Source organism: Rattus norvegicus, chromosome 5, assembly GCF_021556685.1.
Source record: "Rattus norvegicus strain SHRSP/BbbUtx chromosome 5, alternate assembly SHRSP_T2T, whole genome shotgun sequence".
NCBI lineage: Eukaryota > Metazoa > Chordata > Mammalia > Rodentia > Muridae > Rattus > Rattus norvegicus.
The window spans coordinates 139,065,303-139,089,816 of record NC_141538.1 but is presented as its reverse complement, the minus strand read 5'-3'; the positions used below and the strand labels follow the sequence as shown (position 1 = coordinate 139,089,816).

The 24,514-nt window shown below is 48.5% G+C and overlaps 1 protein-coding gene across 5 annotated transcripts in view; it reads right to left on the bottom strand.

Moving 5' to 3' along the window:
• Positions 1-3,537: 3,537 nt before the first annotated feature.
• Positions 3,538-24,514, bottom strand: part of Zmynd12 (zinc finger, MYND-type containing 12) — a 32,871-nt gene continuing 11,894 nt past the window's right edge. The window contains 7 exon segments of one of the 5 annotated variants that reach the window (NM_001107970.2): positions 3,538-3,664; positions 7,032-7,177; positions 9,117-9,228; positions 12,329-12,451; positions 15,252-15,421; positions 20,965-21,161; positions 24,363-24,508. In NM_001107970.2, the coding sequence (NP_001101440.1) occupies positions 3,614-3,664; positions 7,032-7,177; positions 9,117-9,228; positions 12,329-12,451; positions 15,252-15,421; positions 20,965-21,161; positions 24,363-24,460 (897 nt within the window). In that variant the 5' untranslated portion in view covers positions 24,461-24,508 and the 3' untranslated portion in view covers positions 3,538-3,613. 5 annotated transcript variants of the gene reach the window in all.

The following is a 24,514-nucleotide window of genomic DNA, read 5'->3' as shown; positions in this document are numbered from 1 at the left end:
ACTTTTTTTTTCTTTTCTTTTTTTCGGAGCTGGGGACCGAACCCAGGGCCTTGTGCTTGCTAGACAAACGCTCTACCACTGAGCTAAATCCCCAACCCCTGATTTTGAAACTTTTAAAATTGCACGTATTTACCCATCCATTGTGTGCACGTGTGTACGTGTATATGTGCTCGCACATGCACATGCCAGGGTGCACACACCTAGGAGCTGTCTGTGGAGAAGAGTGGTGGTAGAGGAATCAGTTCCGTCCTTCGACTGTGTGGGTCCTGAGGACAGGACTCAGGTGGTCAGGTTTGGAAGCAAGTGCCTTTACCGCCATGCACCATCCCACCAACCCCACTCAGCCACTAAAACTGTGAATATGAATAAACAGGAAATAAAATACGGGTCTCCCCCACATTGCCATTGATCTGATAGATTAGGACAGACACTGTATCAGGTGAACCGGAAGCAAGATCTGTCACTCAAATCATGCTGCTTCATCAAATGTTTGCCAAATGTGAGCTCCTGGGCCTGCAGATGTCCTTCCTCACAGTCATTGTGAACACAGCGTCGCCTCATCTGCGCCTGGAGCTGCGGTGGGACATGGAAAGACCCAGGGGTGGTGGAGTCATTTGGGGAGAATTGTGGTCATCCGAGGCCCTTTGGAACAGCACCGGTCCAGGATGCACAGTTAAAGTGTTACTATTGTGAGAATGCAGGTCACCTCCTCAGAATGACCTTTGCTAAACATAGGTTCCCAGACATGATGTAATTTGTAACAGCCAGTGTGTGCTTGCACCAGAGAAAGAAAGCCCCACCCCACCACGGGCCGCCTTCTGGGCTTTCAGGGCTAAGACCTCAGTCCTGCCCTTGAAAACATTAATCTTTGCTGCTGAAGATTTTAATGCAAAGGAAAGGCACCAGGGTGTCGTGGGAAGCTTAGGCATTCGGTGAAGGGCTCCTGTGTCACCAGAGGTCCTGTTCCTTACGTGGGGTCAAATAAGCCACCTCTGACAAAGCTCTTAGGAATTGGGATCGTTTTAGGTGCTAACATATCACATATAAAGATAAAGTGCACTGAGGAGCCCAAAGATGACGGCAAACGGAAGATACTTTCGGATTAATAAAGGAAAAGAAACCTAAGAATTTGCCATCAGAGACCTCATTATAGGAAATACTGAATGATTCATCAGCAGTGTGAGCCTAGGCAGAAAGCAGGAAAAGGAAGAATATGGGACTTTATAAAATAATGATAAGGCTGTGGGTTTACGGTTGATTTAAAGTAAATATCAGTAGACAAGCTATGAGGTGGTCAACGTGGCTCCGAGACTTGAAGACTTCCTCTGTTACAGGAGGAATGATTAAGTTTAAGGCTTTGGGGGTTGGGGATTTAGCTCAGTGGTAGAGCGCTTGCCTAGCAAGTGCAAGGCCCTGGGTTCAGTCCCCAGCTCTAAAAAAAAAGTTTAAGGCTTTGTTTCGTTTTGTTTTGTTTTGTTTTTTTAAGGTTTATTTTGGAGCCCAGTGTGCTGGCACTTGCTTTTAAACCCAGTACTTGAGAGAGAGATCTTTGTGAATCCAAGGCCAGCCTAGTCTTCATAGAGTGTCCCACGGTAATCAGGGCTACATAGTGAGACCTTATCTCATAAAAACAGAGAAACAATGTATTCATTCTGCATGCATGCTTGTGTGAGTGTAGGGCACATGCGTGCCCTGTGGGGTGGTTTGAATAGGAATGGTCCCATAGACTATGTTAGAATGCTTGACCTATGAGAAGTGACACTATTAGGGGGATGGCCTTGTTGGAGGAAGTGTGTCACTGTTGGGGGGCAGGCTTTGAGGTCTTAAATGTTCAAGCTATGCCCAGTGTGATCCACAGTCTCCTGCTGCCTTCAAATCGAGGTGTGGAACGCTCAGCTCCGTCTCCAGCACCGTGTCTGCCTGGACGATGCCAGGCTTCCCCGCCCGCCCCCCCTGCCCCCCGTGATGATAATGGATAAACCTCTGAAACTGGAAGCCAGTCCCAATTATACGTTTGCCTTTATAAGAGTTGTCAGAGTCCTGGTGTCTCCTCATAGCAGTGGAAGCCCTAACTAAGACGCCCGCCTGCCGAATCCAGAAGAGGGTGCTGAATGCCCTGTGGCTGGAGTTACAGGCACTTGGGAGAAGGCCTTTGTAGGTGCTGAGAATTGAACCCAGCTCCTCTGGAAGAGCAGCCAGTGCCCGTGACCACTGGCCATCTCTACAGGCCAGATTTTAATTTTTTAATTTTTTTTTTCAGACAGAATGTCACATAGTCCAGGTTGGCCTCAAACTTTCTATGTGGCTGAGGATGGCCTTGAACTCCTGATCCGCCCGAGTGCTGGGATGGCAGGCGTGTCCTCTCATGCCCAGTCTGTGTGGTGCTGAGGATCAACCCCAGAGTTTCCAGGGCCAGGGAAGCAGTCTCCCAGCTGGGCTCCAGCCCAGCCCCGACGCTGGGTTTTGCTGGGACTCAGAGGCGAACGCTTAGGCTTTGAGGGGAATCACAGAAACACGGGAACACAACAAACTGACAGAGAATAGAGTAAAGCATGACACCTTTTTAATGCAGGGAGGAAAAAAAGCATCGTCCATCCAAAAGGAAGAGAAAAATAGAATTTATCAGACAAAAAGAACCATAAGATAAGATCATACATTTAAACCTAGTACATTTTTGTTTGTTTGTTTGTTTGTTTGTTTTGAGGCATGGTGTCTCAATATAGCCATGGCTGTCCTAGAACTTTCTTCAGACCAGGCTGGCCTTGAACTCACTGAAATCCACCTGCCTCTACCTCCAAGGTGTTGGTATTAAAGGATAGCACTACTGTGCCAGACAACTGTAGACCCTAACGGTGGAGGTGAACCAGGATGGGCTGTGTCCCAAGTTCTCAAGAGCGCGCGCTCTGTGTGTGTGTGTGTGTGTGTGTGTGTGTGTGTGTGTGTGTGTGTGTGTGTGTGTGGTGTGGTTGTGCGCGTGCGTGTGGGCAGAATGTCTATGTGTGGAAACCCGGTCTGTCCTCTGCATTACCAGGTCTTTTTTGGTGGAGGTGGGCGTGGGGTGGTAGGAGGGAAATTCTCCTCTAGACAACAGAGATGGCTTGTGCTTGCTTCAGATGGCGTCTTAGCCAGTGTTTCCCGGGACTCCCTTACACCTATGCTTTGTCCTTCCTTGTCTGTTTCACGTCTTTTTTTTTTTTTTTTATCTTAGTTCCACTTTCACTAAATAGACATTTTTCTAGTATATTGTTTTAATCCCTTTGTTAATTCTTAACTATTTTAAATTACTTTCTCAGTAATTGCTCTAGGGATTATAATGGATTATTTTTCCCCCATAGTCCACCTCAATTAATGCTAACTTAATTCCAGGACAGAGAAACTGCTATAATCTATCCCTCACCCTGTCACTTGGCGAAGGACTAGGAAGAATGCTTCTGGGGGCTTGCGGGGAACATGCTGAACTGTAGTTTAATTACAAATACCAATAGGATATAACGATAGATTTACCTAGAGCCACACAGAGGCATGAAAAGCCAAGGGCAAGGTCATGATAAACAAGTTTTATTGAACACTGCGCCCAAAGCTCTAGGTCACCAGCTGACAGGATCACAGCCCCTCAGGCGGTCCCCGGGGAGGGGTGGGAGCAGGCCAGAGGACCTGTGAGCAGCTCTGCACCACTAGTCAGCCCACAGCCCACAGCCCACAGCCCACGGCAGCACCAGCAAGGTGGCCTCTAGGTCGTGAGCTGCTTCTCCTCAGCCAAGATGGCACTCAGCAACTCTTGAATAACCCCTTGCTCCTCCTCACTGAGATACACCTCAGCTAGACTGAGGGCTTTCGTGGCATATTCCTTCGCCTGAAACAGAATTGCAGTGCTGAGTGGAAGCCGCCACAGGGAAGAGTAACAATGAGAAAGGATTTTGTGCTTAGCTCAGAAACTGGGGAGAGATCGATCGATCGCCTTCTCTCCCCAGCCAGGGAAAGCTCACCTGACTTGACCAGAAAGTGACAGGCAGGTAGACCTCCTTAGCAGAGTGAGAACTAGCCGGGATGGTCTTAAGCCGTGGAGCAGAACCAGGAGGCAGAGGGCTCACAGGTGCCAGAAGCAGAATGTCCCGGAGACCTTGGGGCCCTGAGTTCTGACTTGGACAGAGGCTTCGTGGGCTATCTACCTCAGGGCAGTCTCTGGTTTCTATCCCCTTTGCCCTTTTCTCATTATCAGATGGCTGCTATCTGCCAGGGGACGCAGACAGAAACCCGTGTCCTTGTGAACCATACACAGAACAGGAAAGACAGACAGCACGATAAGAAAAACACGATGATACTAGGGGTTATTTTGAGACAGGTTCTCTCATAGCCCAGACTGACCTCAAACTTGCTGTATAGTTGAGAATGACCTTGAATTTATGGTCCTACTGTCTCTACCTCCTGAGTGTGGGTCAAGGGAGCATGGGGGTGGGAGAGTAGAGGGTAGGAGGGTGGGTGTGGGTGGGAGGTGGGTGGCAGGGTGGGCACAACATGGGCCTGAAGCAAGAGTGAGGTTAGGATGTGTCCAATCTCATCTTGAGACCAACAAGAGTAAGGATCACTCCCTAGTTGTTCAAGGCCTGCATGCCTTTGTAGCCCTGACCTCCCCACTTCCTCCACCTTCATCAGCCTTGATGGCCAAAGTACCTGGAATCCCTCTTCATGCAGATAAAGCATGCCCAGCCCCTCAGCCCCAGCCTATAATGTATATAATCTCCCACAAACCCCTACCCACTCCCCAAGGTTTATATAGCCGGTTACCTACAAGTAAAGAGGGGCTCTTTCACAGAACATCGTCTAGAAAAGCTATGTCATGTCCCCGTCCCACGGTAGAGAAGAGCTGTAGAGAAGAGCTGTAACACTGAAAATCTTCACAGAGAAGGCTTTCTCCCCGAGCACTCACTAGGCTGGACCAAGGACCCGGGAAGTCAACCACCCAGACAAGTCTCTTTCCCTTCCTTCCAGCCAGGTCCATGTTGGTGCCTGGATACTCCAAGAGCAGAAGCAAAGCAGGCCCACACCTGAGAAGTGAGATTATGTGTGTGTGCACCACACTCAGCTGTTTATGACAGGGTCTTAAGTATTAATGCATGCCAGAAACCTGAGAAAGCAGGAAAGAGCACTGAAGTGTCAGAGGTGGTAGTGGGTGTCCTAGTGCCCCTGAAAAGGGGGGAAGCTCAGGTGAAGAATGGCCTTGATCAAACTGACCTGTGGCCCTGACTATGAGAGACTGTCCTGCTTGGTGATTGGTGTGGGGCCCAGGCTTCTGTGGCAGCACCATCTCTGAAGAGGTGGGCCTGGGTTGTGTAAGGGAATAAGCCTCGTTCCTTCATGGTTCCTGCCTCAGTTCTTGCCCTGACTTCCTCAAGGATGACTGGAGGTGTAAGCTGAAATAAACCCTCTTCTCCCACAAGTTGCTTTCAGTTATGGTGTTTTGATGAAGCAACAGGAATCAAACAAAGATTTTAGACAGTGACTGGTTTAGACATGAAGGAAAGGAGGTGTTGAACCTGGACACTTGAATGGGCTGTCTTGTCTGAGCACATTAGTGACCCTAACGTCCTTAGCATGTTTTGACATGGTGATGTCCCACCCAGGGGGACCATGACCTTAGAAAGGGTGTTAGCCAATCTTCATTTGAAAATTTGTTGGAAAACTTTTCCTACTCACTACGTCTCCCAGAATTCCAGGGTTAGCACCCTCCTCTGTGCTCCCACAGTGCCCTGAGCTTCGCTGTCACACTCTCTTGTGACCATACTGAGCTCCTTCACACCCTTTACAGAGCTCCAATGCTTGACAACATTTGTTGAAGAAAAGGAGAGAGGAAATGAAGCTGTGAGGAGATTGTGGAATTCCCCATGTTACAGAAAGGCCTCACACACGCCTCCACCCCTCACACATGCTCCACCTCTCACACATGCTCCACCTCTCATACATGCTCCACCCCTCATACATGCTCCACCCCTCATACATGCTCCACCCCTCACACATGCCCCAACCCTTCCACATGCTCCACCCCTCACACATGCTCCACCCCTCACACATGCTCCACCCCTCACACACCCCACCCCTCATACATGCCCCACCCCTCATACATGCCCCACCCCTCATACATGCTCCACCCCTCACACATGCTCCACCCCTCACACATGCCCCCCACCCCTCACACATGCCCCACCCCTCACACACCCCCACCCCTCACACATGCCCCCCACCCCTCACACATGCCCCCCACCCCTCACACATGCCCCACCCCTCACACATGCCCCACCCTTCACACACAAACCCCATTCCCCCTTCTGCGCTCTTTTTCTTTATAGCACTTTTTACTAACTGAGATGGTATTACACATTCACATGTCTATCTAATTTTAGTAGCTTCCCTTCCTCCAAAATTCCTAAGTTCTACAGAAAAATAACTTGTCTGATTGTTTGCTACTGTCTGCTCCATTCTGGGCAGAAAGCCTTTTAAGTGGTAGATACTCAGTAAATACTTGAATGAATGAATCGATCAATAGCCCGAGATAGACCAGTTACTGTCTACAAGACGTTGGGAACATAGTCAAACCTTTCTGTGCTTCAGTCTCCTTATCTTTAAAGAAGGGAAGACAATTGACCATGCCAGCCATGTTGAATGTTGAGGGCTTGGCCAGTGGCTGGCATCCTTTTTAACAGTGGCACTGCAGTTCTGTCTGCCTGAGTCCTCACAGCAACAGGGGGCTGGGACACAGCTGCCACTTGAGCCTATACAAGGATCCTCAGAACTGTCCTGCATGCAGGTTCTCTCTCCCCAAACCGACCCCCTCCCCATTCAGTTCCTTCATGCAGCTCTGAAAAAATGCCTCCCCCAACCCCAGAGAGGAAATCCAGAGTTCATCACATAACCAGACTGGGAATGTTAAGGAGTGAAAGCCTGGAGTTGGGGTAGTGGGCAAAACATAGCTGAGGCAAACGTCTAGATGCTTTGCTGTCTCCACTTAGACAGGAGCTTTTCTGGGGGAAACTTACCTTTGAAAACTCCAACATCAGATAGTAAAGTATGCCCAGAGTCTTAAGAATAAGGATGCTTTTTTGGGGCGCTTGAGTGGAAGTAGATTCCTGAATGATCAGGATTGAAGTTAGGATCCGAATGGCTTCTGCTTCCTGGGCTTCATCTGCATTGGAGGAGATAAGAAACACAAGCCTTGGAGGCTTCTGGGATGGGGGTGGGAGTTGGGGGCAGCTGGGTGCCTTCCTGGGTAAGAAAGCTTGCTATGTGACCACAAGGGCCTGAGTTCAGAAAACCAGGTATGGCTGTGTGGCCTGTAACCCCAGTGCTGGGCAGGGACAGAAACAGGAGGAGGCTTGCTGGAGCTGGCTGCATGGGGCAGGCTGCATGTGCGCGCGTGCACACACACACACACACACACACACACACACACACACACACACACACCTGTCCTTCTCTAGCTCTGTCTCGAAGGTCAGTATTGGAGTGACCACAAGTGCCCAAAGCTGCCAAGGTTTTCATTTCAGAGGCTGAGATCCCCTGAGCTCCTAATCCAGGGAATTGATCAGGTCAGATTCCTTGGGACCCGTTCATTCCCCAACTCCAGTTGCAGCCCTCTAATTCCTCCTCCAAAGATCAAAGACCAACAGCCTGTCTGTTTCCCCACCTGAGTCTCTTTATTTCCCCCAGGGATTTTTTTTTTTAAAGATTTATTTATTTATTCTATCTAAGTACACTGTAGCTGTCTTCAGATACACCAGAAGAGGGCATCAGATCTCTTTACAGATGGTTGTGAGCCACCATGTGGTTGCTGAGAATTGAACTCATGACCTCTGGGAGAGCAGTCGGGTGCTCTTAACCACTGAGCCATCTCTCCAGCCCTCCCCCAGGGATTTTTTCTTTGCTTGTTCATATTTTATTGAAATATGGTGTCAAGTAACCTAGACTTGCTATGTAGCCCAGGCTGGCCTTGGACTTCTGATCCCCCTGGCTCTACCTCTTAAGTGCTGGGACTATAAATGACTTCTTCCCGGAGGCTTTTGTCTCTGCAGGTCACCATTTATTGTACAGTCATTGTAGGCCGGCCCTGAAGAGCACATGGGTAAGTAATAAGCCTAAAGACAAAGGAGAAAAGCACAAGCCCTTGAGGCCAAGCATGGCCACTGGGTGTGGCAACTGTGCGTGGCTATGATTCTACCACAATGGAAACCACTTTCCTGATGGGAAAACTGAATGAGCTTACTGTCTAAACCTTAGCTTAAAGCCTTGCCTTCAGTCACCCTTTCAGGGCCACCTACCGACTTCACAACTTCATCGTGGGACTCCTGATAGATCTGTACTTGTGGCCTGCTCTCTTTTTTTTTTTTTTTTTTAAAGATTTATTCATTTATTATATGTAAGTACACTGTAGCTGTCTTCAGACACCAGAAGAGGGCATCGGATCTCTTTACAGATGGTTGTGAGCCACCATGTGGTTGCTGGGAATTGAACTCAGGACCTCTGGAAGAGCAGTCGGTGCTCTTAACCGCTGAGCCATCTCTCCAGCCCGTGGCCTGCTCTTTTGTGCTGCAAATGGTCTCTGTATCATCACTGCACCAGCAGGAGTGACTTTTGAGTGGAAGTAAACTTTAGTATCTCAGAGGGCAATGGCCACACACAGTGCTACCCAATATGCAGCCCTTTGCTGGGCCTTGGGGTAGAGATGGCTCAAGTCTGGCCCTGCCACTGAGGACCTCACACCTTGAAAAGGAGGGAGACCTTGTCAGGAGGAATCAACAAGGCAACCCCTGCACAGAGTTTCACTGGGCTTGTGTATCCTGGAGGGAAAAGGAAGAGATCAATGCTAGGTAGAAACTGCCGGGGTTCAGTAGGGGTCCCCCTTTTCTGTAAGTCTGCCCTTATCGGCCTGCTGAGGATTACGTGTAATGGCAGGGGTCTCAATTCCTCCTGACATTGGTACAAGCTCTTTGAGCCTTATCTCTCCATCTTCTCTTCACGCCCGCAATGGGAAAAGGGCACTGATGGGTTCCAGGAGAGTACAGAGAGCAAGGCCGGAGTGTTAGGGAGGAAAAGCCACTGTTCTATTTGCTAGGCCTGCCACTTACCCAAGCCGGTGTCATTCATAAACTGTTTGCCCAGTAAATCTGTCTGTTGGGTACGAGCATGCAAGAGGGCTTGATAGTGACTGCTCAGATATGTGTACCAAATCTCCGAGACCTGTTGGGAAAGCAGGGTGATGAGACCAGCAGGTCAGGGTCAGCCACTAGCCAGCCAGTTGGGGACACGCTGTACAAGGTCAGGTTTCCTGAGGCTGGAAGTTCTCACTCTTACTGTGCTTGGAAGCAGAGGGAGCCCTTGTTGTCCAGACAAGGGCTGAACAGACTCATCAGAAGCAGCTCTGCCTGGGCCTGAGGTCAATGGCTACTGTGGTAGTTTGAATAGGTTTGGTCCCCATAGACTCACATGTTGGAATGCTTGGACCATGGGGAATGGCACCATTAGGAGGTGTGGCCTGGTTCGAGTAGGTGTGTCACTGTGGGGTTGGCTTTGAGGTCTCTTAAGCTTAAGCTCTGATCAGTGTGGAACTCTAGTCTCCTGGTTGTCCTCTGATTAAGATGTTAGAATTTTCAGCACCTTCAGCACCATGTCTGCCTGCACGATGCCATGCTTCCCTCCATGATGATAATGGACTGAACCTCTGACACTGTAAACAGGTCCCAAATAAATGTTTGCCTTTATGCGAGATGCCTTCGTCATGGCGTCTCTTCAGAGCAATGAGCCTAAGACAGCCTCCACTGTGAGGTGTGGGCTTAGTACTCCTATTTCCATGCGAATAGACCCAATAGAGAGGTCACCAGCATTCCTAACTTTTGGAAAGAGCTGACAAATGGCCCAGCCTGGCTGCACACCCAGTTCTGCCTGACTCCGAAGTTCCCTGGCGTTCAGCTATGCCAAAACACCTTCTTCTTCTTCTTTTTTTTTTTCTTCTTTTTTTTCTTTTCTTTTTTTCGGAGCTGAGGACCGAACCCAGGGCCTTGCGCTTGCTAGGCAAGCGCTGTACCACTGAGCTAAATCCCCAACCCCAAAACACCTTCTTCTAAGGAACAGAAGTGCACGGTCACAGCATGATGGCCTCTACCCCACACGGAAATGGTTGCTACCTAAGTGAGGATTACTGAATAGATAACTGGCATTTTCTAGTTTTTTAATACATATTTTTATATTTTACGTATTTAATTTATGAGTGCTATGCTGCATATACATCTGCCTGCTTGAAGAGGGCATCAGATTCCCCTATAGATGGTTGTGAGACACCATGTAGTTGCTGGGAATTGAACTCATGACCTCTGGAAGAGCAGCCAGTGCTTTTAACCACTGAGCCATCTCTCCAACCTGATAACTGGCATTTTCAGATACTGGAGATTTTTTTTACAGAGTCTGGGCGGCAGGAGAGAAAGCTTGACTGAGAAAGCAGTAGCTGGGCAAGCAACAAGACCTGAGTTCAAACTCCAGCACCCACTGGAAATAAATGGAGCACCACGAGCTTGTGAATGCTGGTGTTGGGGAGCAGAGACGGGGGCCTCTGGGGCTTGCTGGCCAGTGTAGCCTACTTGGCAAGCTCCATGGCATAGAGACCTGTGGCTGGTGCCTGAGAGCTAACACCCAAGGCTGGACTATGTCTCTACATGCAGGCACACACATGTGTATACACACACACATGCACATACACACACACAGACACACACACACACACACACACACACACAGAATTTTAAGCTGGGTGTGGTGGTGCAAGGTTTTAATTCTATCACTCATCAGGTAGAGCCTGTGGAATCTTTGTAAGTTTAAGAACAGCCTGACCTACATAGTAAGTTCTAGGTTGGCCAGGACTAACTAGAGAGACCTTGTCTCAAAAAAACAAAACAAAACAAAAACAAAAACAAAAAAACAAAACAAAACAAAACAACAACAACAACAAAAACCCAACAGATTGAACTAACCCGGGCCCATGGTAGCTCACAGTGACTGAGCCATCCAGGGAGCCCGAGTGGACTGACCTAGGCTCTCTGCACATAGGTTACAGTTGTGCAGCTTGGTCTCCTTAGGGGACGCCTAACAGTGGAAGCAGGGCTGTCTCTGGCTCTCTCGTCTGCCTTTGAGACCTGCTGAGCTGACCTTTCTCTCTACTGGGCTGTCTCATCTAGACTTAATTGGAGAGGATGTGCCTACTCTTACTGCAACTTGATTTGCCATGACTGCTTTATATCCAGGGGAGGCCCACCCTTTTCTGAAGAGAAATGGAGGAGTGGCTGGGGAAGAGAGGAGGTGGGAGAGGGACTGGGAGGAGAAGACAGAGGGGAAACTGTAGCTGGAATGTAAAATAGACAGACAGACAGACAGACAGACAGACAGACAGACAGACAGACAGAAACTCAGGAGGCTAGAAAGGGGCCTCAACAGTAAAGGTGACTGCCACCAAGTATGCTAATGAGAAGTCCATCCCCAGCCCCACAGGGTGGGGGGGGACATCAGCGTGACACGGTGCATGTGCATGGACACTACAAGTTAACACAATAATAAATATATAAACACAATTTTAAAAGCTTAAATCTACTCTTATGAGGGTTTGGGGAGCTGGCGGGTGCAGGTGCTGCAACATGCATGGGAAGGTCAGAGGTCACCATTCAGGAGTTGTTCTCCCCTTCCACCACGTGGTTCTGGATCAAACTCAGGGCCAGGCTTGGTGGCACCATAGTTTACCCGCTGAGTCATTCCACACAACGGATTTTAAAACATTTTCTTGTTCTTTGACCCTTTAAGAGGCCATTGTCCTATCAATGTCCCTTAAAAAGTTCTTCTTTTGGCCAGGCAGAGGAGGCTCAAACCTTAATCCCAGTACTGGGAGTCAGAGGCAGGTAGAGTCTCTCTGAGTTCAAAGCCAGCCTGGTCTACAAAGCAAGGTCCAGGACAGCCAGAGCTACACAGAGAAACCCTGTCTTGGAAAAACAAAATGAAATTTAAAAATAAATAAAAATGAAATAAAGTTTCTCCTTCTCTATTGTAGACCTCCTTGTGCCTGCCTTGCTGGTGGTATAGGCTGACTGAGCCTACCCTGAACTCTGGTTCTCTGTGAGTCTCTCTACAGATGCTAAGGATTAGCCCGTGTTAGCTAGACAAAGAGGGGGAGGGATGTGAGTACCATCAGTCAGCCTCTGAGCTTCTCTGCTGTGGGTTTCTCCGAAAGGCCTGACTCTGGCTATATAATGCCGATGCCAGCATGAGTGCCAGTGCTAAGGCGCCACGCTTCCCAGCTTACCTTTGTATACAGTGTGTCAGCCAGCTCCATTTTCTTAAGGCCATAGAAAATGTTGGCCAGGTGGAAGTAGCCTCCTGAGGTCCTGACGTCTTCTGTCCCAAATGCACAGCTGGCAAAATAAATCTACCGCAGGGATAGGAGAAGGCAGCTGAGTCCTTCAAAACCATTTAATTCATGAAAAGAAAAAAAAGGCGTGTGTCGAGAATGTACGGAAAGAAAAAACCTTAGTTGCAGCCAGATGTGAAAATGGACTGGGGACCTGGGCAGACATTCTCTGAAAGGCACATGAATGGGTAATAAGCATATGACAAGTGCTAGGCACTGACCGGCATTCACGGAAAGCAAAACAAAATCACAATGGTCTCGTCCCTCTTCACAGCCAGGAGAACAGCTATCTTCAGAAAGAAGACAGCAAGACGGCGGGGGAAATAAAAACCCAGAAAAGGCTGGGATGGATGAAGAAGGCCAGAGCCTCTGGGCAGCAGCTAGCCAGATCCTCCAAAGGCTAAACGTGGAATTACTGTGTGGCCCAGGAATGTGTACCTTCCCAAGAAAAAGGGCACACATGTCCCTTGTGAACAGACTGGCTCATGAACATCTGTCACAATCATTCTTGGCAGTCCCAGGGCAGAAACAGCACACACATCCATTGTCTCAAGAGTGCAGGGTAGACTGCTTGACAACAAGAGATGAACTGTGGCTCAGCAATGGATGGACTACAAACAGTATGCAGGGTGAGGGCAACCAGACTTCTAGACTCCACCTACAATTCTCCCTCTATAAAGAGCACACTGGGCAGGCGGTGGTGGCACACGCCTTTAATCCCCAGTCCTCGGGAAGCAGAGGCAGGCAGCTCTCTGGGAGTTTGAGGCCAATCTGGTCTACATAGTGAGTTTCAGGACAGCCTGGGTTACACCAAAAAACTCTATCTCAAAAGAAAGAGGAGGAGGAAGATGAAGAAAAAGAAGGAAAGAAGGAAGGAAGGAAGGAACGAAGGAAGAAAATCTATGGCGACAGAGACTGACTGCCTGGGGTTGGGATTTGAATGGGAAATGACTGCAAACAGAAATGAGGGAAATGTGCTCCTGGTTGGGTAGCTCTCTAAATGCACTAAAACTTACTGAAGTGGACACATGAAAATGGGTGATTAGAGAAGTGTGCATTAAAGAAGGGGGAAGAAATGTGGGTGTAATGTGGACTATCTGTAATCCCAACACTCAGGAGGTCGAAGCAGGATGAGGGTGACTTCACGATCAACCTGAAGTAGATAATAAGATCTTGTCTCAAAAAAGATGTAGACTGTCTAGAGACAGTGTGGCATGCCCTTTCATCTCAGCACTTGGGAGGCAGAAGCAGGTGGACCTCTATGAGTTTGAGGTCAGCTAGGATACATAGTGAGACCCTGTTCAAAAAGAAAACAAACAACAAGGGTGTGTGTGTGTGTGTGTGTGTGTGTGTGTGTGTGTGTGTGTGTGTGTGTGTGTGTGTGTATACACTCAGGTAACATGGTTTTGATCTAATTCCTAATTGTGTGGTCAGCCCAAGACAGAATGTGCCTCTACTTAATTAACTGAAGGATGTGGGGGACAGGGAACAAACATAAACAAAGAAAAGTTGCCAGGCACGGTGGCACTCGCCTATGAGCCCAGCATCCAGGAGGCAGAGGCAGGTAGAGCTCTTCGAGTTCAAGGCCAGCTTGGTCAACATATCAAATTCCAGGACAGCCGGGACTATGCAATAAGTAAGACCCTCTCTGTTTCAAAAAAAAGGAGGGGGGATATTGGTTAAGGGCTTGGATAGAAACAGATATCATAAGGGCTACCTAGAGTCACTTACTGAGGGACTAGAGATGTGGAAGCAAGAGGGCCAACAGAGCACCAAGAACAGCAATGGCAGGGAAATATTGCCATCCCTGTACCTCAGAAAACCAGAGGAGACTGCAGGCACGGTAACAGAGAGCAGCCAGAGCCGAAGCTATGGCCACTAGACAGGAGCTGTATCCAGAGAGGAAGGCTGACTGCTTCCGCCAGAACTGGGGTGGGTCTACCCACCCCTCCCCCACTGCATCTCCACCTTCCTGTCCCCTGCTGTGCCTCCCACTCTTCAATCCCTAGCAAAGTCAGATCATGGTGGTAGCATCCTGGACAACCGTGGCAGTCAGCTTCCCAGGGCGGAGAGTTGTACACAAGATGGCCTCCTGGTCCAGGTTAGAGTCTAAGGCAAGCACAGAGGCAGGCAGCCACGGGGAAGGCTGCCTGAGGAAAGGGGAGTGTAGAGACAGGAAGTAGTCCCCGCTTGGGAGTGCGATACGACCCAACCTAACCTGGATCAGGTGCAGGAACTCTGATACTATTTCCCAGCCCCAGAACTAGGAACTCCCTAACTGGAGAACAGCTCTTCCGACTCCCCCATCTCACGTTTGTACAGGTCTATAGATCGTAAGTGCTTTCTTATAGATCTGACTCATTTAAATTTAATAACCACACTCAAGAAGAGATGTTAATATTATTTTAACAGATAGCCACAAAGTCCAGTGCGTACAGTCTTCTGTTATTGATCTCTGCAATGCGCTGATGTGGTGGGGGCCAGTTTATGATTTGTGTCTTACATGCGATGGAAAAGGTTAAATAATTTGTCACAGAACTAGCAGAGCCGGAAAAAAACTTCTCTTAGCGCTGTGCAGCTCTGTCTTTTCAGATTAGCCTCAGACCGCTGAGGGGGAGAGGGGAAGAGATGGGGCCTGGCTACATTTGCATCGTCAGGAAGTAGAAAGGCTTGAACTGAGGTTATTAGAGCTGAGTTCTTGCTGCTGCTCCCCAGATGGTCAGTATAAGCAGTAAGTGTTAGAGAGATGCTCAGTTAAAGAAACCCTGAGCAGAACCATTCTTGGGAATACCCAGGTGTCTTAAGGGCGTTCACTCACATCATTAGCCAGATGGTACCGGGCTTCCTCGAGGTTCTTCTTGGCTATGTAGAGAAGGCCCAGGTTCCGATGCAGTAAAGAGTGGGTGGCGTTACTACAGTCAGTTGACTTGAGGACTGTCCATTGAGCTTGGGATAGATATTCTTCAGCCTGCACTATCCGGCCCAGACCTGCCAAAAGTCAGTTATAAAAGAGATATAAGCATGGTGGTGCATGCCTTTAATTCCAGCACTCCGAAGGCAAAGGCAGGAGGATTTCTTGGAGTTCCACTACAGCTCAGGCTCTGTAGAAATACCCTATCTCAAAACCCCCTAAATAAATAAATAAATAAGTTATAATTCATATTTTAGCTAAAGAATATGAATGATGTATATGATATATGGGTTATCGTACATTGGTTTATCCATTGATACAGATATTGATTGGTGCCCAAAGTTGCTCATGAATGTTCGTAGCAGTCCATCCCTGAGACGCCCATCGGTTGATAAGCATAGGCTTGAAAACAGCATGCTAAGTGAAAGAAGCCAGGCACCAAAAGCCACATATTGTCGGATTCCATTCATGTGAAATTTCCAGACCAGCACACAGAGAGAAGGGAGTTAGGAGTGGTGGGGGTGCATCAGACAGAGGAAGAAGTGAGGGTGTCTAACAAGGGGTAACTATGAAAATTATATGGGTTTTTAAAGCTGATGGGATGTTCTAGAATTGAATAGTAGTGAGTTATACAACCTTTTGAATATATAACCTTCTGAATAGATACACTAGAATTTTAATTATTTAATTATTTATTTAGGTAGGTAGCTTTTAGTTTTGTTTTGCTTTAGACGGGGTCTTTGTAGCAATGGTCTTGAACTCTATTTAGACCAGAATGACCTTGAACTCATAAAGATCCTCCTGCCTCTGCCTCCTCAGTGCTGGGAAATAAAGGTGTGCACTAACAGGCCAGGTTTATACCAGGCCTTTAAAAATATTTATCTTATTTTGATTCTGTGTATGTGGGGGTGGGGTAAGTGCATGTGCACACTGGCTTTTGGAGAGGTCAGAAATATGGTGTCAAGTTCTCTGGAATTACGGGCAGCTATAAGACATCTAACAAGGTGGCTGGAAACTGAAGTCCTGTGCACAATTGATATATGCCTGCCTGGTTCTTCTCAAGGAGGCAATGCTAGAGAAGAAGGTCTCAAGGCCACCTAGACAACCATCAGTCCTGAAGGAAAAGGCATACCAGGGAGAATGCCCCGCGATGTGCTGGGTTCAGAGAGCCAGACTAAATCCATAACTAGCAACAGAGTGATCTGAGTACTCAGGAAAACCAGGGCAAGAGGAAGAAGTTTCTGAGTGAGTGATTTAAAAAGAGAGGAAGAGCTCAGTAGGTAAAAAGACAAGACACACCCAAAGCCAGACTGCCTGAGTTCTATCACTGAGACCTACACAGGAGGAGAGAACCGACTCCCTCTGACCTCCACAGGAGGGCTGTGGGGCACATATGCCCGTGAACATGTATACACAAATAAAATTAATTAAGGTCAAAAAAAAAAAAAAAAAGAAAGGACTCAACCTAGTATTTGGAGATAGGGAAAGGCTCCAGACCAAAGACTGGAAACTGTGGCTGAGACCTGAGAGACAAGGGATTAATTAAGTGGAAAGGAACAAAAAGAAAACAGCAGGAGAGAGAAGCCATTCGGACCTCAGACTGTGTAGGAATATATCTTTTTGGACGTGCAATGGAATCACATTGCTCAGTGGAGGTGAGATTGAAGACAGCCTAGGAGGACATGAAGACAGCAGCTATCAGGTAAGTGGCCAATGATGGGACTCTGGCTTTTAATTTTTTTAAAACATTATTTTATGTGAGTACACTGTCACTGTCTTCAGACACACCAGGATAGGGCATCAGATCTCATCACAGATGGTTGTGAGCCACCCTGTGGCTGCTGGGACTCGAACTCAGGACCTCTGGAAGAGCAGTCAGTGCTCCTAACCGCTGAGCCACCTCTCCAGCCCCAGGGCTTTGGCTTAAATGACTTTTTCAGAGCTCCATAGTCAGTGTCAGGGTACGCAGAGTTGGGGTTGTATTTCCTGCCTGGTGTTCTGCCTGCAATCTAGAATGGCTGTCAGATCTAAGTGGAGTGAGGCCTGGTACAGGGAGCCAGATGAACCAAACGTCTAAGGACAAGATCCATGCAGGAGAGCCGGCCCCCAGGGAGGGGGCAGTGCTCACACAGACACGGGAGGGCATCTTTGTGGGTGGACTCAGACTGGAGAAAGGACTAGTTCAGGTTCTGGGAGCCTGTTATCTATACAAACACAGCAATGGTTGCGGAAGAGAGCATCCTCCCTGTCAGAGAAGGGGCCTGAAGATGTGAAGTGGGAGACTACACTGCAGACACGGTGCAGACATGGTGCAGACATGGTGCTGTGTTCACACCCGTGTCATATGTGTCAGAAATACTTTTTGTCTGTAAAGCACTATAAAACCTTAGTTTATGGCAAGGAACTCAAATCTTTTTATCTCCCCCACCTTGTAAAAACCTTAGCTGTTTAGATCCCCTCACCCAGTTAAATATTTTTTATACAAAAGCCCTGCTGTATTCATGAAACTTAACTGATTTAAATGGCCTGCCCCTTCCCACTCTCCTTCATTTCCTTCTCAAATCAGCCAATTACAGCAGACTGTGAAGTCAGACCCCAGCCAGTGGGGAAAAGACACAGTCAGCACCTGAGCTAAGTAAAAGCCAAGCCAGGTTTGGGTCTTGGGCACCCAAAATCACCTGGCTGGGCTACATTCACCTTGTCTGTGGGTTCTTTCTGTGTGATCTGAGATTGTCTGTGTCTAACATGGATGTGACATGTGTAGACACACACAACACAGGACTGTGTTTACCCATGCATCCCTTAATTCTATACACACAGGAGCTCCGGCACAGGTGAGACCCATAGCAGTGAGTAAGTCTAGTGAACATCTTTGGTGTCCAGATTCACTTTCTGTGGAAAAATAAAAATAGAAAGGGCAGAGGATGTTCTAGGAGATGCTGCCTCAGAAAGCAGGCACTCAGAAAAAACATGGAGATACTTCAAAGAGCAAGAAGATAAAAAGCCAGCTTGCGTGGTCAAATCAGGGACAGTTAAAACACATGAATAACTGTAGTGGGTTAAAAACCTGGTGACTAAAAGAGGGAAGCAGGAGTCACGATAAATGGCTATAAATGAATGAATACATTGAGAGTTTACATTGGTTTAAAAATAAAAAAAAGAATGTTTACATGACTCCAAAGTACCACCTCATAAAACAAACCTAGAATTAGCATGATTCATGACCAAGAAGTCGGACAGCACCACTGTAGTAACGGCGTGACGGTAAGCAGTTAGGAATACATCTTCTACTTGGTGGAAGGAGACGCTGTCTGGTTCCCGAGCTGCAAATAAAGCCAACTATGATCTCTCGACAGAGCTCAGATGCACGGCATCAGACCCTGTACTGAGGATGGCCTTCAACTCCGACCTTCCTGCCTCCACTCTGGACCTTACGTCTGAATTTTCCATCTAAACGTTCTGATCAGTGTTGCCCATGGGTTAGAGTCAGTCATGGGAAATTGTGTCAGTTTGTAGCATGGGCTGAGAACATGCTACCACTTCTGTGACATTCCTGTCACCAACTAGGAGCTTTATATAATGATTGGCAAGGTGAAGAGTTGGCTTGGCAATTAAGAGTTCAAGTCCCAACACCCACATGGCTGTCTGTAACTCTAATTCCAAGGGACCATGTGCCCTCTTCTGGCTTTCTCCAGTACTAGGAACACGTGTGATAGACAAGCAAACCTGCAGGAGAAACGCCCATATACATAATATATATTTCTAAAATTGGCCAATGATCTCTATAAGTCAAAGGAGCCAAGGGAAAGCTGGGAGAGTGTTTCAGAGAGAAGACTTAACAAATGGCGCAAGAGAGGACATGTGTCTCTGAGTGATGACTCCGATTCCATAACTTAGGGGGCTATAAACATATTTTTGGAGAAACCTGAATGGAAGGCTTCGCTGTGCCTCTAAAGGGGGAGTTTGATGGGAAATGTACACTAGAGAGTTCCAGACATGGGGCCCCTTCTGCATTCGACAGTAAGGCTCGGATGGAGCACTTATACTATGCCAACAACAGCTTGACCTCAAAGCTGGGACTTGAACCCGGGGCTCTACGTATGCTAGGTAATGTGCTTTACTGCTGAGCTAAGGCCCCAGCCTGAAGAATGATATTCTAAACGACCGCTATTAGGATGTATATGGTGCCCGAAATGCTGTAGATACTCAAGAATGTAAATCAAGATACATCAAGAAGGCACTGCTAAGCACGTGCTCTCACTCTCGGGCTGGGGCGTTACCATCTCTCAGCTGTGACCCTGACCCCAGGGAACAGGTAGATGCTACATTCCAACTAGGTTAAAAAAATTCTGTCTTCCGGGAATTTGTAATGGCCATTGGAAGCTGAGCCATTTCTGCTTCTCGACTTGAGTCAATGTAACCAGACCAGATATCTGAGAATAGCTGTCTCCTGCAGTGAGGAGAGGATGTTACAATTTGGTCTACAGAGGCACACTGAAGTAGATACATACAAGGAGCAGAGACAGGAGAGAGGGCTGGGGGTGGAGCTGAGTTGGTAGAGTGTTGGCTCACCATGTATGAAGAGCTGGGTTTGATTCCCAAGCACATGTCTCGGGAATTTAGTTTTGGCCTGAAATCTCAGCACTGGAAGAAAGGGTGGGGAGATCAGGAAGATCAGAAGTTCAAAGTCACCCCTGAATCTCCCTAGTGAGTTAGAGGTCATCCTGGATTTTGCAAGGGGTCCTTTAAAAAGGAGAAGGAAGGGGTTGGGGATTTAGCTCAGTGGTAGAACGCTTGCCTAGCAAGCACAAGGCCCTGGGTTTGGTCCCCAGCTCCGAAAAGAAAGAAAAAAGAAAAAAGAAAGGAGAAGGAAAAGAAGGGCACAGGAGAAAGACTGAGGGCCCAGTCAATTTCCTATAACCTGCCTAGGACACTCAAACAACATAATTGATTTCTTCCCTTTGTCCAGGTCAGCTTGAGTGGATTTCTTTTTGTTGCTTTGTGACAGAGTTTCTCTATGTAGCCCTAGCTGTCCTGGAACTCCCTATGTAGACAAGGGTGGTCTCCCTCCTCTGCCTCTCCTGCCTTTTTGCCTCTCTGCCTCTCTGCCTCTCTGCCTCGCCTCTGCCTCTCTGCCTCGCCTCTGCCTCTCTGCCTCTGCCTCTGCCTCTGCCTCTGCCTCTGCCTCTGCCTCTCTGCCTCTGCCTCTCTGCCTCTGCCTCTCTGCCTCTGCCTCTCTGCCTCTGCCTCTGCCTCTGCCTCTGCCTCTGCCTCTCTGCCTCTGCCTCTCTGCCTCTGCCTCTCTGCCTCTGCCTCTCTGCCTCTGCCTCTCTGCCTCTGCCTCTCTGCCTCTGCCTCTCTGCCTCTGCCTCTGCCTCTGCCTCTGCCTCTGCCTCTGCCTCTGCCTCTGCCTCTGCCTCTGCCTCTCCAGTGCTGGGATTAAAGGTGAATAGCACCAGGTCCACCTTGAGTGGATTTCTGCCAGCTGTGGCCATAGCTTTCACACCCCTGTGCCAGTCTTCAACCCAACCCCGCTCTTCCACAGAGGGTGTCTTGCCCCTGTTCAGAATCAATGACGCACTTCAACTGGCTCCAGGGGTCTAAAGTCAGTTCCACTCACCAAGGCTGGCCTCAGCCAGGAGCAGGTAAGCAGGCACAAGCTCGACTGAGCTCAGGCCATGCACATTCATGCGGAAGCGAAGGGAGTGCAAAGCTGCAGGGACGGCATCTTCATGTCTTCCTTCAAAGAGATATTTCTGGGCAACAGTGTAGCAGAATTCAATCAAGTGCTCCTGTGGAAAGACAGAAATATGCACTCTGAAACAAGGTAAAAGCCAAGGTGGAAAGGTAAAGCCAATGTCTGGCTGAAGGGACTTGGTGAGCCTGCCTCTACAAGGTGGACATGAGATTCAGGGGTGGAGTGGATAAAAATAAAATTTGGGACAGTGAGGGCAAGGTCCAGGAAGAGACGTCTTTCATTTTAGTTCAGAACTTGGCAGACAAGAGTGTTGGACATGAGCTCTCAGATGAATAGCACACATCAATCCTGTAGTTCTTTTCATTGTTGTGTTCTTGGCTCTGTAAAGACAGAGTCTTACGTAGTCCAGGATAGCCTCAAACTCACTATGTGCGTGAACATGTGCCACCACCCAGTTTTATGTGATACCAAAGCTCCAACCTCGGGCTTGATGCTTGCTAGCCAAGCCCATACCAACTGATGTACATCCCTGGCCTAATTTTAATAAAACTTTAATTTAGCAAAGCTTTAGATGATACAAGACAATGCCTTCATACTCTAACATATTCCTTTCTGTACACTTATATTTTAAATATCTTACCAGTAGTTCTCAACCTTCCTAATGTTGCAAAACTTTAATACAGTTCATGTTCGGGTAAACCACCCCAACAATAAAATTGCTTTCATTGCTACTTTGTAAGGGTAATTTTGCTACTGTTATGAATCATGATGTAAATATTTTTGGAGATAGAGGTTTGCCAAAGGGGTGGTTTTTATTTCCTCAGAGAAAGTGATGAGCTGAGAGCCCCACCCAAGCTTTATGAATATATGGCATGGGTTGAGCCCAGAGTATCTCTCTCTCTCTCCCTTGGCCTAAGCCTGGAAGCTTCTAGCCTCTGCACAACCTAATTTTCTGCAAGCCAGGGCTTTGACGGCTTCTGCTTCCATCCTCTGTCTGCTAACCTGGGCCTGGAATGTTTCTGCCTCTGAGACTTCCTGCTGAATACACTTACTTCTAGCTCTTTCTGAACTCTGGCTGGCTGGTTCAAATCTGGCTGTTCTGGCTCAAACACCTCTCCAAGCTGACTGACTCAAAATGCGTTCTCTTGTCTTCTGACTGGATTGTTCTCCTTGGAAAAGACGGCTTCTGAACTGCATTAAACTAAACTGCTCTGAACTGAACTAAACTGAACCGTCTCTCTCCCTCCCTGCTCTTAAGTAGCCTCTCTTTCCTGTCTGTTCTCCTGAGAGTTGGGCAAATCCTATCTCTAACTCAATCTGTCAAATCTTTCTCTGATTTGTCACTTTGTCTGCACCTCAATTAGACAACATTGTTTGGGGTTAGAGGTATGTACTAAAGGCAGGTCTGTATGCCAGCCAGATGGATCAAGGGTATAAATGGAGGGTATGTCTATATTCCAGCCAAAGGAATTAAAGGTGTGGAGCATGTCTGCGTTACAACCAGATCATATCTTTGCATGTGATCCCTTGTCAGACCAGCCATTTTACTGGATTAAAATCCCTCTACAGTTGTATCACAGTACTTGACACATGGGTTCTATGGACTGAACCATGTCTAAAAAGTCATGTGCTTTATCCTAATCCCACAGGACGTGACGGTAATTTGGGTAAAATGCCTTCCAAAGAAGTGGTTAAGTTAAAATGGATCCACTCACATAGACTCAAATTTAATCTGTTTGGCACCTGAGTTACAATGTGTGTGTGTGTGTGTGTGTGTGTGTGTGTGTGTGTGTGTGTGTGTGTGTGTGTGTTCATGTGTGCCACAATGCATGTGTGGAGGTCAGAGGGCAACTAGAAGTAAATTCTCTCCTTTGACCACGTGGGTTCTGGGGATCAAATTCAGGTTGTCAGGCTAGCAAACTCTTTCCCACTACCATCCTACCAGCCTGACTGCTGTCTTTATAAGAAGAAACTAGACAGGCACAGAGATTCGAGGGATGTGTACAAATGGAAGATCCAATGAAGACTCAGCAAAAAGGTAGCCGTCCATCACCCAGGAAGAGAGGTCTTAGAAGACACCAGATCTGGGTCTCCAGAGATGGCTCAGTCAGCAAAGTCTTATGAGTTCAAATCCAGAAAACAGGTCAAAAAGTTATCATGGTGGGCACACTTGCTCTCCCAGCATTGAGAGGCAGCCACAGGTAGAGCCCTGGGGTCCACTGTCCAGCTAGGCTCACCTGCTTGGTGAAACCCAGCCCTGTGAGAGACCCTGTCTCAAAAAAACCAAAGTCAAAACCAAGGTAAATAGCTCCGGAAGAAAGACACCTCAGGTCGGTTGTCTTCTAGCATCCACCTGCAACTCAAGCATGCCTGTGCACCCGAAGATGCACAGGGCTCGGGGAGGACAAGGGAGGGAGGGTGGGGAGGACAAGGGAGGGAGGGTCAGGGAGGACAAGGGAGAGAGGGTGGGGAGGACAAGGGAGAGAGGGTGGGAAGGACAAGGGAAGGAGGGTCAGGGAGGACAAGGGAGAAAGGGTGGGGAGGACAAGGGAAGGAGGGTCAGGGAGGACAAGGGAGAGAGGGTGGGAAGGACAAGGGAAGGAGGGTCAGGGAGGACAAGGGAGAGAGGGTGGGAAGGACAAGGGAAGGAGGGTCAGGGAGGACAAGGGAGAAAGGGTGGGGAGGACAAGGGAAGGAGGGTCAGGGAGGACAAGGGAGAGAGGGTGGGGAGGACAAGGGAAGGAGGGTCAGGGAGGACAAGGGAGAGAGGGTGGGAAGGACAAGGGAAGGAGGGTCAGGGAGGACAAGGGAGAGAGGGTGGGGAGGGCAAGGGAAGGAGGGTCAGGGAGGACAAGGGAGAGAGGGTGGGGAGGACAAGGGAAGGAGGGTCAGGGAGGACAAGGGAGAGAGGGTGGGGAGGACAAGGGAAGGAGGGTCAGGGAGGACAAGGGAGAGAGGGTGGGGAGGGCAAGAGAGGGAGGGTGGGAAGGACAAGGGAGAGAGGGTGGGGGGAGGACAAGGGAGGGAGGGTAGAGGAAGACAAGGGAGGGGGGAGGACAAGGGAGGGAGGGTGGGGGAAGGACAAGAAGAGGGAATGAGAGGGGAGGGGGAAGGTACAAACCTTGACTTGGACTTTCAATCTCCAGCAGTGTTGAGAAAATGAATGGCTGTTGTTTGTACCACGCCCCCATCTTATGGCCACCCAAGCAAACCAGTCCAGTCGGTGTTCCATGAAACCGTGGGAAATGACCCAATGACTGGCACTGGGACTGGGAGCATGAAGCCCAAGGCCCCACCCTCAGCATGACCGGCTGGAGGACTTGCCTGCCGCCTCTGCAGCTGCTGCAGACCATGCTGCCTCTCCTCCTCTGAGTTGAAGAAGGGCATGCTGGTGCGCAGAGGGATCAGCAGCTGGCATATCTTTGCATGGATGCTGCCCCAGTCAGCCTTCTGATGCACAGGACCACTGACA